Here is a 15,221-nt window from a genome sequence, read left to right on the forward strand (position 1 = left end):
GATTGCTCAACTGCTACTTATTCAAATCTCTCTCAGACTTGGCATTCCACACCCATAATGTAGCTCAATCTCCTCTTGACTCCCAGCCAAGTGATGCTCCCAATACTGTCCTCTCTGGCAGAGAGTAAGGTTTATGCTGTTATTCATCCAAATTTATGATATAAAGTATGATTCATGCCTAGCTGGTTAATAAGTATTCAGAGAGAGGAGGCAAGGTTAAGAGTCTGGGATGATACTACAAAGAGATACTGCTGAGTTTTCCCTTTTCTGTAGTCCATTCTTTACTTAGGGAACTTTGTTGAACTAAGCATATGAATTTTGTCTAATCCGTTCTTTGGAAGTATTTTACTTTTCATAAGTCATAGAAACCAAGAGTCAGAAGAAATCTTAGATCTCATATAGTTCAATTTTCTATGGAATTCAGTAATCCTATCCACAGCACACCTCGTCCAAAACAAGTACCATCTGTTGTCTAGATATGTCGCATAGTGGCCCATTCAACTGTTGACCACCTCTTATAAGAAATCTACCACTTGTTAGGCCAAGAGTAGTTGGTATACTCCATTGTGTGCTGCCCTTTCAGGGCATTCTCAGAGCACCCTCTGGGGAGGAGCTCTACAATTAGGAATTCAGTCTGAGAGAGGTTGGAGTAACTCCAGGGCAATCCAAGCAGGCTTCAATAGGCAAGATGGGATCAAATCTAAGATAACATGAGAACAAGATATAACTCTGAGGAAAGACATGAGTTGATAATAATGGCTTTGGGTAACATTTCCTGGGTATAGTACTGATTACTATAGATCAGAGGTCAGGCACTATTTAAGCACTTTATATTTATCAGCCATTTATTTCTCACAACAATTTCATGAGTATTGTCTTCATATTCCAGTTGCAGAAACTGAGGTACACTGTAACTAGTCCAAAGTCATGCAGCTGAAAGAGCTAGAATTTGAATCCAGGCCAATTGGATCAGGAGCCTGGACCCTAACCACTATATAAACTACCTTAATAACTGTAATTAAGAATGCCTAAACCATGTGCCAGCCATCATCCACTCATTTATTCCTCATAATAACAATCCTATGAAGTATATACTATCATAAAACAGCTAAGTAACTTGCCCAAGGGTGTGCAGTTAGTGAGTACTGAAGTTGGGATTCACATCCAGGTAGCCTGGCTCTAGATCTGCTTTTCTCCACTCCTCTAAACCCTCTTGATGCGATGCTCCATGTAGATGGTGACAGGGTCAGATACAGAGCTTTGCCATGGGCAGGGAAGGCAAATGACAAAGTGGGCAAGAGTAGAATAGGTGCCAGATGGTAACAAATGTGGAGGGAAATTAGATACTGACTGTGATCCAGGATGCCCAGAGGACTCTCAACACAGTCCTTCTTGCTAAGGACATAGAGAAGCCAAATCATCTCTAAATAGAAAACGCCTATATACAATCAGAAAGAATGCCCCCTTACAGAAGTACATTCAGGAAGCTGCCGCCGTGCAGAGAAGGAAGTTACTGTTCCGATCTGGCAGAAGACAAGCTCCAACACACACTGGATAATGGGGAAATGAGGCCTAATATAATCTGCCATTTTCTGGTTTCAGGAAGGGGGTGGGACATTTGCAGATATCTGAATGTTTACTGTGAACATCTGGAATGAAGGTATGACTGGGACAAGTAAAGAAAGGTCCATTTAAAATTCTACCCGTTGGGGGCGCCTGGGTGGCGCAGTCGGTTAAGCGTCCGACTTCAGCCAGGTCACGATCTCGCGGTCCGTGAGTTCGAGCCCCGCGTCGGGCTCTGGGCTGATGGCTCAGAGCCTGGAGCCTGTTTCCGATTCTGTGTCTCCCTCTCTCTGCCCCTCCCCCGTTCATGCTCTGTCTCTCTCTGTCCCAAAAATAAATAAACGTTGAAAAAAAAAATTTAAAATTCTACCCGTTGGATTCCCTTTCTAAACAGCTTTGCCATGAGCTATGTAGAAACTTTCATGGTACATGAAGGTATTTAAAAAATGCCTCTGAGTATTGGATAATAAGTCATGCAGAATGTTAAGCAGTGAAATTTGTTTTTTGTTTTTTCCAGAAATCCATAAAATAAACTTCTTAATTAAGACTGAAGTCCTTTGGATTCCACATTTGGTTATTTGTTTGTTCATTCAGAGAACACAGCTCTATAATTTGAAATATTATCTAAATCAATGTTTAGAAAATCATATTTGCAGGGAAATTTGCAAGTCGAAAAAACAGATTCATTTACAAAGCAAGTAATTATTTAAAATACTAAATAGTAATTCGATGCTTGTTAGCTGCACTCATTCAGGAAATAGCAATACATTTTCAGACTTGCCCTCATGGAGCTTACCTTCTAGTGGGGAGGGAGAAAATAACCAGAAAAAAAAAAGTAAAATATAGGACATTTTAGACAGTGGTAAGCTCTAAGAAGAAAAATTAAGTAGGGAAGGGGATAGAGGAGGATGAGGGGGAGGAGGAAAAGGAGGAGGAGGGTGGTGACATGTGGCAATTTATATAGCATGGCCAAAAACGGTATTAAAATGCACACAGTATTCCTTAAAGTTTAGGATTACATAGTATTTCACCTGTACTGAGAGGTATCTGATGTATATCTGAGGCATAGATCTGATATACACCACCAAAATAACGTTAAGAGGCAAGAGAAGATGTACAGGGTTTTAGGCTTCTAGATAAGCAGCACTTTTCAAGATTAAACCCATAGTGAGACACCTCGGATTTCAATTTCACTTTAATAATGAATATTTGGAGTCTTTCTATTTGTTTTGTTGCAAAATTAGTTTCCTAAACTAGCAGCAGGGCTAACATTTTCTCTGGAAGACTCTCAAGGCTACGAACGCGTGCTCTTGAGAGCAGGAACTATGTTTCTTTTTTGTTTTTAATTCCCCGGGGCACCACAGTGTCTGGAACATACCGTTCAAAACAAGTTCGGTACCTGGAACCCACTGAACCCACTGAATGTGCATGTCCAGTAAGTGCTAACTACAGGAGGTGGTCCAAGGGAGAATGTTGAGTCACGAGGTCTGCTCAGGCACAGCACCCGTCACTAGCCTCAGTCATCAGCAGGCTGTGTGTGTGTGTGTGTGTGTGTGTGTGTGTGTGGTGGTTTGGGGTGGGGGGGGGAGCGTTCCAACTTCACAAGGGCAGATTTCTGACGAAATCTCTTACTTGGATTGAAACCCTTTCTGGTGTTTTCCCTCTGCCGAGGTGGCACGAACATCTGAAACGTGGTCCTGTCTGCTCTAAAGGAAGGGTCCGATCTTGACAGACAGCTGTGCTGGGGCGAGGCCAAATTCGTCCTCTGACTGTGGACCTGGCCGTAGGGGAGCCCCTCTTCGTCTGCCTCTTTGTCTCCGGCGTTTCTGCCTACCCCTTGCTCCCAGTCCCGAGTGGCCGAGTTGCCCAGGCCGCCTCTCACCCTCCCGCGCACGCTTTGCACCTCCTCCCCACCTCCTTCCTCCCTCTCCCCACGTCTGTTACTCGGGGCTACAGCATCCTTCCGGGGAGGAGGACGCCCAGCCTTACCTTCCAGCCCCGCCTTCCGGCTTTCCTCCCGGCAAATTTGCTCCCGCCTCCTCCCTCACAGAAGCTCCCCGATTGGCTTACGCGCCGGGAGGAGACTCCCACTGATTGGTCAGTGGGCCGTCACCCGCGGTGACATGACGTTGTTGGGGCGGGGCCTGGCGCAGGGTGACCGCGGGCCTGGAGGCGCTCGAGTACATCTGCTTCGCCTGCGGACTCCGACTGCTCGGGCTGAGGTTCGCGGCTCACACTCGGGCTCACTCTGCCGGGGAAAGGGTCGCATGAGCGGTGGGCCAAGGGGTTGGGGTTGGGGTGCAGGGAGGGCCTCGGGTCCTGGGCCCGGGGTGCGGAGGGGGGGAGGAGGGCCGGGGCTCGAGGCGGCGCGGGGGACCCCAGGGACATGGTGAAGCTGAACGATGAGGAGGGGGCAGCGATGGCACCCGGGCACCAGCCCACGAATGGATACCTTCTGGTGCCGGGAGGCGAGCCCCCCGGAAAGGTGAGCGCCGAGCTGCAGAACGGGCCCAAAGCCGGCTGCCTGCCCCTGAATGGAGTGTCTCGGGACAGCCTCGCTGCCGCGGCGGAAGCCCTATGCAGGCCGCAGACTCCGTTGGCTCCAGAGGAGGAGACCCAGACTCGGCTGCTGCCCACGGGCCCCGGGGAAGAGACCCCGGGGACCGAGGGCTCCCCGGCGCCCCAGACCGCGCTGTCTGCGCGGCGCTTTGTGGTGCTCCTGATCTTCAGCCTGTACTCGCTGGTGAACGCCTTTCAGTGGATCCAGTACAGTGTCATCAGCAACGTCTTCGAGGGCTTCTACGGCGTCTCCTCCCTGCACATTGACTGGCTGTCCATGGTGTACATGCTGGCCTACGTGCCCCTCATCTTCCCGGCCACGTGGCTGCTGGACACCAGAGGCCTACGGCTCACCGCCTTGCTGGGCTCAGGCCTCAACTGCCTGGGCGCCTGGGTCAAGTGCGCCAGCGTGCAGCAGCATCTCTTCTGGGTCACCATGCTGGGCCAGTGCCTCTGCTCCGTGGCCCAGGTGTTCATTCTCGGCTTGCCCTCCCGCATCGCCTCAGTGTGGTTTGGGCCCAAGGAAGTATCCACGGCTTGTGCCACCGCCGTGCTAGGCAATCAGGTAAGGACTAGGGTGAGAGATGAAAATCGGATCCTTAAAGAACCACATAAAGTACTAGGCTGTATGAGCTGAGCATATGGATGGACCCTCAGGAGGCAGTTGTGTATAAATGAAGGAAAGGAGATGTGTAGTCATAAGATAGGAGGCAGTCTTGGGTTAAAGAGGACGTTCGATTTATTTGTAAGGACAGAACTTTGAAAAGCGGTTTAAAGTGACTGACTTATCATCTTGCTTTGAGAATAACCTATAAAATAATGAACTGAACTGGCCCATATAACCCTAACATCATAGAAAACTTGTCAGCATAGTAAGGAATGAGACTTAGGCAGGTATTAGGGTCACCCCCAGTGTTTTCTTTGTAAAAGGAAGGTGTTGGATTCTGGGAAGTTTGTTCTCATTTTGAGTGAGCAGCTCCTGTTTTATTTTCATTCATTCATTCATTTTAAAATTTTTATTTATCTTTTTTAGTAATCTCTACACCCAACGGGGGCTGGAACTCATGACTCCCGAGATCAAGAGTTGCATGCTCTTCCCACAAAGCCAGCCAGGCGCCCCTCCTGTTTAATTTTATATATTAGCAGTCAGCAGAGTGCCTGGCACATGACACGTATAAATGACAGCTAAGTAAATGTTCTGGTGGTAAAGACCTCACAACATTCCTGAATCCACTTAGCGATTGTTAACAGTAAGAAAATGCAAGACAGATCACAGATCACGGAACCCGTTGTAAAAGGGTGGCTTATTTTGTCAATTGTTCCTTAAAGTGCTTCATAGTCCTTCTGACACAATAGGTTCAAATTCAGCAGCATTCCAGTAGCATTCCTAAGTAGAATGGTGTGTGTGTGTGTGTGTGTGTGTGTGTGTGTTGTAGTTGAAGACTGATTCTTTTATTGTTAATACATTTTGCAAGTGGAGTTCTGTGATACTTTCTGTACATTGTATTGAGTGTTCATTCAGCTTGAGTAGAACGTAGTTAAAAGTCTGTAAACCAAGAACTTCACGCAATAAGATTTAGCTAAAAATCTATAAAAAGACTAGCTCTACATGCTTCCTACTTTTTCTTTATTTTCTTTGTCTAAAAGTACAGAAGAAAGGGTAGCTTGAACTGTAGTTGTTGTGTATTCAAAATAATTTATATAACTGATATTTTAGTTGATTGCTTTCATGTGTTTAGATAGGAACTGTTTTCTTAAAGTATTTTTCATTTACAAAATTATATTCAATATTAATACTTCATTGAGCATGACAGAAATATTAACTCCATATCTATGGATTATCTGTTTATGAACAATAAATGGAAATGTTTTCCCATAGGCAGATTTTCCCTCTAACATTTAGCACACCTCTGCCTTCTTCCTATGAGGAAGGTGTTCTCGTCCCTCCTGTGGCTCTAGTAGCTGTGAACTTGCTCATGGCCCCCATCTTCAGCCTAAATTGTGGAGTGATCATTCATAATAATATTCAGCATTATTGAATAAGAACCTGGCACTATGCTAAGTATTTTACATGCGTTGTGTCCTTGAATTTAATAATGTTAAGGTAGGAACCATTAGTCTCACCATTTTATAGATAAAGAAACTGAGACTTGAAGGGGTAAAATTATTTTCCAAAAGTCACACAGCTAATTGGTGGCAGCATTTATACCTAAGTCCATCTGATTCCAGCATCCTAACTTTTCATTCTCCATCTCTACTGCCAGGTCTGTAACCTGAGAGACCCTTCAAAAAAAAAAAAAATGCTTATTTATTTATTTTTGAGAGAGAGAGAGCACAAGTAGGGGAGGGGCGGAGAGAGAGAGACACACACAGAATCCTAAGCATGCTCCAGGCTCTGAGCTGTCGGCACAAAGCCCGATGCAGGGCTTGAACTCATGAGCTGTGAGATTATGACCTGAGCCAAAATCGGATGCTTAAACTAGTCCAAGGTGCCCCTTGAGAGACTCTTTTTATTTTGTATTTTTATTAAAAAAAAAATTAAGTTTATTTATTTATTTTTGAGAGTGGGGGCAGAGAGAGAGGGAGAGAGCAAGAATCCCAAGCAGGCTCCGCACTGTCAGCACAGAGCCCGATGTGGGGCTCGAACTCACAAACTGGGAGATCATGACCTGAGCCAAAAACAGGAGTCGGACACTTAACCAACCAAGCTCCCCAGGCACCCCAAGAGACCCTTTTTAAAACATAGATCACGGGTGCCTGGGCGGCTCAGTCGGTTGGGCATCTGACTTTGGCTCAGGTCATGATCTTGCGCTTTGTAGGTTCAAGCCCCACACCTGGCTCTGTGCTGATACCTCAGAGCCTGGAGCCTGCTTTGGATTCTGTGTCTCCCTCTCTCTGTGCTCCAACCCCTCTCGTGCTCTGTCTGTCTCTGTCTCTCAAAGATGAATAAATGTTAAAAAAAAAAAATTTTTAAAAAAGAACATAGATCAGATCCTGTCATTGCTCTGCTTTGAACTTGCCAGTGATTTCCCATAATACCTAAAATCTAAACTCTACTCGAAAATGTCTTCTTCTGTTCCTTAAACAACACTAATTTTGGATTTTGTGTAAGGGCCTTTGCAGAAACATTCTCTCTGCCTGGAATGTTCTTCCTCTTAGGGTCACATTATTACATCCTTACTCTCACTTAACTTTCAGTTTAAATTCATTTTAAATATCATTTAGTGGTGTTTCTTGAAGATCCCCTTTAGAGTTGCCCAGTCACTCATTACATCATTATACTATCTCCATATAGCACCTATCACATCTGATATATTTATATGTTTATGTATTCATTGTTATTATTCATTTCCCAAACCCGCCATTAGATTCTAAGTGTCATGAAAATAGGCGTGTGGTCTGAACGTATATAGTTGCATCTCCAGCCTTTAATGCAGTTCCTGGCACATTGTCGATTTTCTATAAAATTTTGTTGAATAAATGAATGAGCTTCAGACTCATATAGATACTGTGGGGCTGAATATTTCCATATGATTCCACCCATCAAAATTTACCTTGTCTTTTAGTTCATTTCTCTTCCCTTCTACTGCTACTGTCTTAGCTTTGGCCACCTGCAGCCCTTACCTAGAGCTTGCTGACTGATTTTCCTATCTGCAACCCTTGCTCTTTTCCTGCTACTCTGCACATTTATCCCCTGTGGTCTTCATAACATGCACATCTGTTCAGGGTACTCCCTTGCCCTCTGCAGTGGCTTCCTTTGCCTTTAGGATAAAATTCAAGCTCTGTAATGTGACAATGTGAGACCCTCCGGATCTGCTTCCTGCCAGCTCCTCTGCTTCGCCTCTGCACACCCACCATTCTTCACATCCACATTCCGTCCCTGCTCTGAGGGGAATTGTCCACAACTTGCAGCCTCTCACAAGGTCATGGTCTTTTCCTTCCTCTGTACATGATGGCCCCTTGATTGGGAACACTCCGGTTTCACTTGGCTAATTCCAATTTCTTCTTCAGATCTTAGCTCCTGCAGAAATCTTTCCTGAACCCCAAGTATATACAAGGTGCTCCTTCAAAGTAGTGTCTTAGCTAGGGTGTATACCCCAGTTTGCCTGGGATGGTCCAGGTATATAGTTGTTCATTAGGCTAATTACTCATGTAGTCCCTTTCACTCTGAATAGTCTCCTTGTTCAGATGATAGATCACATGATCATCCAGGTTTAGCACCCTCTACCTCTCCATCACTGTACTTACCACACTCTATTGTAATTACTTGTTTAATGTCTCTATCGAGCTTTTTGTAAGGGAGCAAATGAAGTATTTGGTGACTATTAGTGTCTGCCTCAGGTGCCTTTTGGAAACCTGTCTTGGGCCCTTCCTCCTCACCTTCATCCCTGAAAGAATCTATCTTTCTCTATTGAGCTCCCTTAATACTTTGATTTTATTTGGTTCATTGTGATTATCATATTCAACCTTACGTTTTTCTTACTGAAGTGAAATTCACATTACATAAAATTAACCATCTTAAATTATAGCTCAATGGTATTTAGTACATTCCCAGTGTTGTACAACCATCACCTCCCTCTAGTTCCAAAACATTTTTATCTCCCCTCAAAGAAGACCCAATACCCACTTAGCAGTCACTCCTCCCTCCCTGCTGCTTCTTTCCCCTGGTAACCACTAATTTGCTTTTTCTCTCTATAGATTCACCTGTCCTAGACATAGCATGTAAATGGAATCATACAATATGTGACCTTTTATTTCTCGCTTCTTTCACTTAGGATGTTTTCAAAGTTCATCCATGTTGTAGCATATATTAGTACTTCATTCTTTTTATGGCCAAATAATCTTTAATTGTATGGACATACCACATTTTGTTTATCCATTCATCTGCTGATAGACATATGGGTTGTTTCCACCTTCTGACTATTGCAGTAGGGTGCTATGAGTATTCATGTATAATATTTGATATTTGTTTGAATACCTGTTTTCAGTTTTTTCCACACTGGCGGCACTATTTTACAATCCTACTAACAGTGTACAAGGGTTGTAATTTTTCCACGTCTTGCCAATGTTTGTTATTTTCCAATTTTTTGTTTGTTTGTTTATTACTGCCATCCTTGTGGGTAAGAAAGGGTATCTCGTTATGGTGTTGATTTGCATTTCCCTACTAATTAACTTATGTTGAACATTTTTCTTCACGTGTTTGTTGAACATTTATATAGATCTTCTTTGGAAAAATGTGTATTCAAGTCCTTTGCCCATTTTTGAATTGGTTATCTGTCTTTTTGCTGTCGAGTTGTGAGAGTTCTCTATGTATTCTGGATAGTAGACCCTTCTTAGATATACGATTTGCAAATATTTTCTCCCATTCTATACATCATCTTTTCTCAGCCTTATGCTGCATATTCTTATTCCCCTTTTTGATTGTAAGCATCTAACGGGTAAGGACCATACCTTATACATCTTTACAGCAGACTCATTCAGATAGTAGGAGTTTGTTGAATAGGAAAGACATTTGTCAGCACTTACCCTTTAACATTAGAACATGGTGCTTTAGGGTTTACACCTTACACCTCAAATACTGGCTGTCTTCTCTATGTTGTAATAATTGCCAGTTTGTCCTTTTTTTCTCTTATACTAATGGCTATTAACAGGGTTATTTATTTTACAGCTTGGAGCTGCCATTGGCTTTTTGCTGCCACCAGTTTTAGTGCCCAACACGCAGAATAACACAGAACTTCTGGCCTGTAATATCAGCACCATGTTTTATGGAACATCATCTGTTGCCACGTTTTTATGTTTTTTAACAATAATTGGTGAGTGAATTTTTTCCCCTATTGCTTAAATAGATAAATGCATGACAAACACATGAAAATAAAAATAGCTAACCCTCAACATTTTTATGCTAATATCTCCAGTGCCATTTGCTTGTTTCATTCTTGCTGTTGCCCTTGTTCAGATAACGAGCGCTACAACTCTAGGGATATGTTATGATCGGCTACATCTCTTTAAATATTGTAAAGGTTTGAACACTAATTCATCTAATTTACCTCCCTACTAACTTTTCTTCCCTGATGACTGTTGTTGCAAACATATTAGCTGCCTCCTCTTTGCATACTCCTCTACGTGTTCTGCATCTTATGCTAACATAGCCAGGAACAAGTTCTTCTCATGCTTTAAATGATGCAAATAGGCTACAACTTTTTTTTTTTTTTAATGATAAATCCCTCCAAGGATCCCCATTTTAACAATTAACTGGATCTGAAAATGTTGACCGGTGCACGATCCTGGGCAGCAGCAAGCTGTTCAGCAGAATCTCAGACCGGCAACCGTCTGCTTGTTAGGCCACTCCAGCAAAGCCCTGCTGCCTCCAGTCGTCACTGAGTCCTCTCGTCTGGGCCTGTCTCTTGAAGCAGCCAGTCAAAATCAGCTGCAAGCAGCCATCAGCAGTTTGGAAGAAGGTTTGGGAAGGTCTGCTTTTTAAAGTTTATTTTTATTTTTTTAATTAAACTTTTAAATTTTAATTTAATTTTTTTATAGAGAGAGAGGGAAAGAGAATGAGCAGGGGAGGGGCAGAGAGAGAGAGAGAGAGAGAGAGAGAGAGAGAGAGAGAGAGAGAATCCCAAGCAGGCTCCACATTCAGCATAGAGCCCGATGTGGGGCTCGATCCCACGACCCTTGGATCATGACCTGAGCCGAAATCAAGAGTCAATGCTTAACCGGCTGAGCCACCCAGGTGCTCCTAAAGTTTATTTTTAATGGGAAACAATTTTGATTTCAGGCAAAAGGATAGGTTTTTTAAGTAATATGTTTGCTAATATAACTATAATATTGCCCTTTGGGCGCTCAGTATTGTTTAAGACTCAGTATGTCTTAAACTGATTTGAAGAAGAAAGCAACTTTAAAGTAAAAAGGCCATCTTTTAATCATTAACATTTACATCAAGTTGCATTATAGCTGGAGTTTTAAAATTTATAGATTATTTTTTACCACGGCTATAATAGTAATGAAAAATTCAAATTTTGTGATCTCCAGATATGAAATCTTTAGTTTTCAAAGAAATGTAGGCTGAAGACAGTTTTGATAGAGACTGCCTCTATAGGTGAACTGCCCATATATTTAATCTCCCAAAGATAATGAACAAAATACTCTCTTGGTAGCATATAAAGTATGCTGACACGTCCAACCAACTTACGGTTGGTTTTTATGTTTCAATTAGGGAGTGACACATTTGCCCTGTACAGACTACTGAAAAAGGACAAATTATCCCTGTACTATTTTAGCAATTTAACAAAGATATAAACAAAATCTACAGTTGGCCCTCCAACAACATGGGTTTGAACTTCACAGGCCCACTTATACATGGGTTTTTTACAGTCCTGTGAATGTATTTTCTCTTCCTTATGATTTTCTTAGTAACATGTTCTTTTCTCTAGCTTGTTTTATTTTAAGAATACCAGGGGCGCCTGGGTGGCTCAGCTGGTTGAGCGTCCAGCTTTTGATGTTGGCTCAGGTCATGATCTCGTGGTCGTGCGATGGAGCCCTACATCGGGCTCTGCACTGAGCATGGAGCCTTCATGGAACTCTCTCTCTCCCTCTGCCCCTCTCCCCTACTTGCTCTCTGGTCAGCAGTAGGCTCTTAGTTATTAAGTTTGGGGGGAGTCAGAAGTCATTCATGAATTTTCAACTGCGTAGGGGATTGGTGCCCCAAACCCCCACATTGTTCGGGGTTAACTGTTTATTTTTTAAAAACAAACTCTTAAGTCTACTTTTCTGGTAGCTGTATTTGATTTGCTAAATGAAATGTAGTTTATATGCATTGTGCATAAATGGATCCTCTGTTAGCACTAGGGATTATTAAAAACGTAAAACCCTCTTTCCTTTGATTGCTTGTGTTATCTTCACATCAGTTCTGGTTTTCCTTTTTCTATCGTCTTCAGTTGCTTGTCTCTTCGGAAGAAGTGAGAGAACAAGTTCTATAGGTGATATCTATCCATATGAAATTATGTGTATGACGCATATGTGTTTAAGCATATCTATATGAGATGCTACAAAGATAAGATACTTATTTGTCAAGGAAGGGGACAAAAAGGCAATAATAATAGGTGTGACCGTTGACATAGCACCCTGTGTTATTTGAGAAATTAAGAGACCTATTCATGTACATTATTGCTTATTTATGTACTCATGGTCTGAATAGACAGTGGAAATGGAGCAGGGAAAAAAGGACTCACTGTCAAATTTTGCTTGGTGACCTGTAATCTTAATGTCATGATGCCAAGCATAGAATAAAAGCAAGATAATTTACAGTTGTGGCCTGAAAGTCTCAGGTTGAAATTGTGATACTTAAACAAAAAATGTACTTGTTTTTCTTATTCCCAAATATTTGTGATTGAGGGAGATATGGGCTATTTTTAAAATCCCTACTCAAATGTCCTTAATCACTAAGGGACAGTCCTACTTCCCTCGAAATTCTACCCATAAATACTTTGGAAGCCCAACCAAATCTGGTAAAGTAATTTGGCTTTGCTGATGCTTTTCAGCAACGTGTCATATACTAAATGGGTATTCAGCAGTCTTTCAAAAAAGCTATCTTGAGGCTTCATGCCATGTAACCCTCCTGCCTTCCCTCATGGAACTTACATGTGAATGTAATCCGTCTAGCATTTCTAGGAATTAACCCAAGCCTTCCACTGAATTGCACACTAATACCTCATTCTTCACACCCCACATGATTATACCCTCTAACATGTGGTTGTTTTGTAAGTACCGAACATGTTTAAAGGCACGTTACATGCTGTATCCTTCAGTCTTCACAGCTGTATGAGGACGGTACTATTATCATTCCCATTTTATAGATGAGGAAAGTGAGGCACAGAACGTAAGTGAATTTAACCTATCCATGGTCACAGTAAATACTGAAGGTGAAATTTGCACCCAGGTACCCTAAGTCCATATTTAAAATGTTATGTATAAAAATAGGTCATTTTAATTTTTATTTAGTTTTGTTTTTGCTCCACTTCAAATTGCTCTTGTATAAGTGGTGATGCTGTTGTATTTGAAAGCTGTTCTTGTGCAGCACAGCAGTAAACTATATCACTTAACTCAAGTGTGTATGTTAAAATGCTTACCATCCTGATTCACTAACATGAGTGAATGAGAGAAACCAAAAGTAATGGCAATCAGCATATTTAATGTTACGGCACTTAAACACATGAATAAAGAACATGTATGCGTAATTTTACTTTTGATTCTTATGTTCAGGATATTTATATATAGGCTGCTATTATAAACTTTTAACAGAAATATGTTTCACCCAGGCTATGAGAATTTCAAGCCCCTGAGATAAAGTCTCTGACTTCTTAAAAATAAATATTCCTCAAAAAGACAATGTATTTTGTGTAGCATTCAATAATTACAAAATTATTTTGCAAATGTCACATAATCCTCATAGCAGCTTGTTGTTATTTCCATCTTATGAATGAGAAATCTATAGTTCAGAGACGGGAATTGACTTCTTCAGAGTTATACAAAATATGAGGCAGAGCCAGTATTCAAACCTTTACATGTCTTCTAATAAGTTAATATGTGTAATGTCTGCTTGAATCAAACAAGGACAAATAATGAAATCAAAAGGTAATGTTATTACCTAATTCCAAAAAGTAGAAGTACTCCTAAACACAATAGATATGCTTATTCATCATGGGAGAAAAAGTTTGAATGTGGTGCCCCCCAAATCCTTTGGCTACTTTGGAGAATAACTGCTTTAATAGTTTATTACTATCACTATTATTTATTATTATTATTATTAATTATTATTATTATGTAAGCTCTGTGCCCAGTGTGGGGCTTGAACTCACGACCCTAAGATCAAGAGTCGCATGTTCTACCAACTGAGCCAGCCAGGTGCCCCGGTAATTAATCATTTTATTGGCTCACGCTTTTGGTGGGGAGAAGAAAGTAGAAGACTATTGCTTTTTAGTTTTCAAGGGAGAAAGAAAAGCCATATTTCATCATTTGAAAGAATCAGTGCCAAGTGAACAGGGGCAGAGACCCTGTTTTCTGTTCCTCTGTTTCCTTTTCTTCGTATAGAATTAAACCTGACTTTAGTGTATTGTGTAGCTAATACAGGCCTGATTTTATCCAACAGGGCAGTTAATTACCTGAAACTAAACGATAACACGTGTATTCAGGAAATAAATTTAGTAGAGTTGAAGATTAATAAGAATTGTTTTCATTTTGAATTGGAGTTCAAAGCTGAGCCTTTTATACTTACTTTACCAGAGTAAATAAAAACCGAAGTAAGAGGCTTAAGACTCACTCAATCCCCATGACTCCCTTGTAAGCATGGTTTTTACATTCTGAAGCTTTGTTTTACAACTGTGTGAGTTGTGTATTACCAATATTAACGAAAAGAGATATCTCCTATCTTAACTAGGACACAAAGAGACTTTCAGGAAAGGACAACAGACGCCCTCCACAGTGCAAGGAGCAGATAGGGTGAACGGAAGAGGAGGGATTGCAACAACTTAAACATTTTATGTCTACCAGTCCAGTCCTCCGATGTAAGCATATTAACCAGTGAATATTCATGAGTATGTCTCCTCTTGAATTAGTTGTGACACCTGTAAAAATAGAAGTCTGTTTTAGTTTGATAAGTTTTCAGTATATCATAATTAACTGATGTTTTGGTGAGCTCTGCTGCCGTGAATCCACCTGGACCTGTTTCAATTCTAGAGGTGTAATTAGATCAGTTGATAAATTTCATATCAAAATTTAAAAGGAAATAGTTAACTAACTCAAGATAATCTTCTAAGAGTCCAATAACAGGGGCGCCTGGGTGGCTCAGTCGGCTAAGCGTCCGACTTCGACTCAGGTCACGATCTTGCGGTCCGTGAGTTCGAGACCCGCGTCGGGCTCAGGGTTGATGGCTCGGAGCCTGGAGTCTGCTTCAGATTCTGTGTTTCCCTCTCTCTCTGCCCCTCCCCCGTTCATGCTCTGTCTCTCTCTGTCTCAAAAATAAATGTTTAAAAAAAAAGTTCAATAAACATATTGGTTTGCTTATTTCTAATGTTACCTCCAATTACAAATTGAACTAAATT

The 15,221-nt window shown here is 41.7% G+C and overlaps 2 protein-coding genes across 3 annotated transcripts in view; one reads left to right on the plus strand and one right to left on the minus strand.

Moving 5' to 3' along the window:
• The window catches only part of SPATA45 (spermatogenesis associated 45), a 31,049-nt gene extending 27,389 nt beyond the window's left edge, over positions 1-3,660 (minus strand). The window contains exon 1 of one of the 2 annotated variants that reach the window (XM_045452493.1): positions 3,553-3,660. The gene's annotated coding sequence lies outside the window, so the exon portion shown is untranslated. Of the gene's footprint in view, positions 1-3,195; positions 3,398-3,552 lie in introns of those variants that run through there. The other variant, XM_045452495.1, reaches the window with a different exon arrangement.
• A 65-nt stretch (positions 3,661-3,725) lies between these two features.
• Positions 3,726-15,221, plus strand: part of FLVCR1 (FLVCR heme transporter 1) — a 36,995-nt gene continuing 25,499 nt past the window's right edge. Inside the window, exons 1-2 of the mRNA XM_045452490.1 lie at positions 3,726-4,687; positions 9,791-9,935. Coding sequence (XP_045308446.1) covers positions 3,950-4,687; positions 9,791-9,935 — 883 coding nt within the window. The 5' untranslated portion in view covers positions 3,726-3,949. The remainder of the gene's footprint in view (positions 4,688-9,790; positions 9,936-15,221) is intronic.

This window comes from Leopardus geoffroyi, chromosome C3 (genome assembly GCF_018350155.1).
Source record: "Leopardus geoffroyi isolate Oge1 chromosome C3, O.geoffroyi_Oge1_pat1.0, whole genome shotgun sequence".
Classification (NCBI taxonomy): domain Eukaryota; kingdom Metazoa; phylum Chordata; class Mammalia; order Carnivora; family Felidae; genus Leopardus; species Leopardus geoffroyi.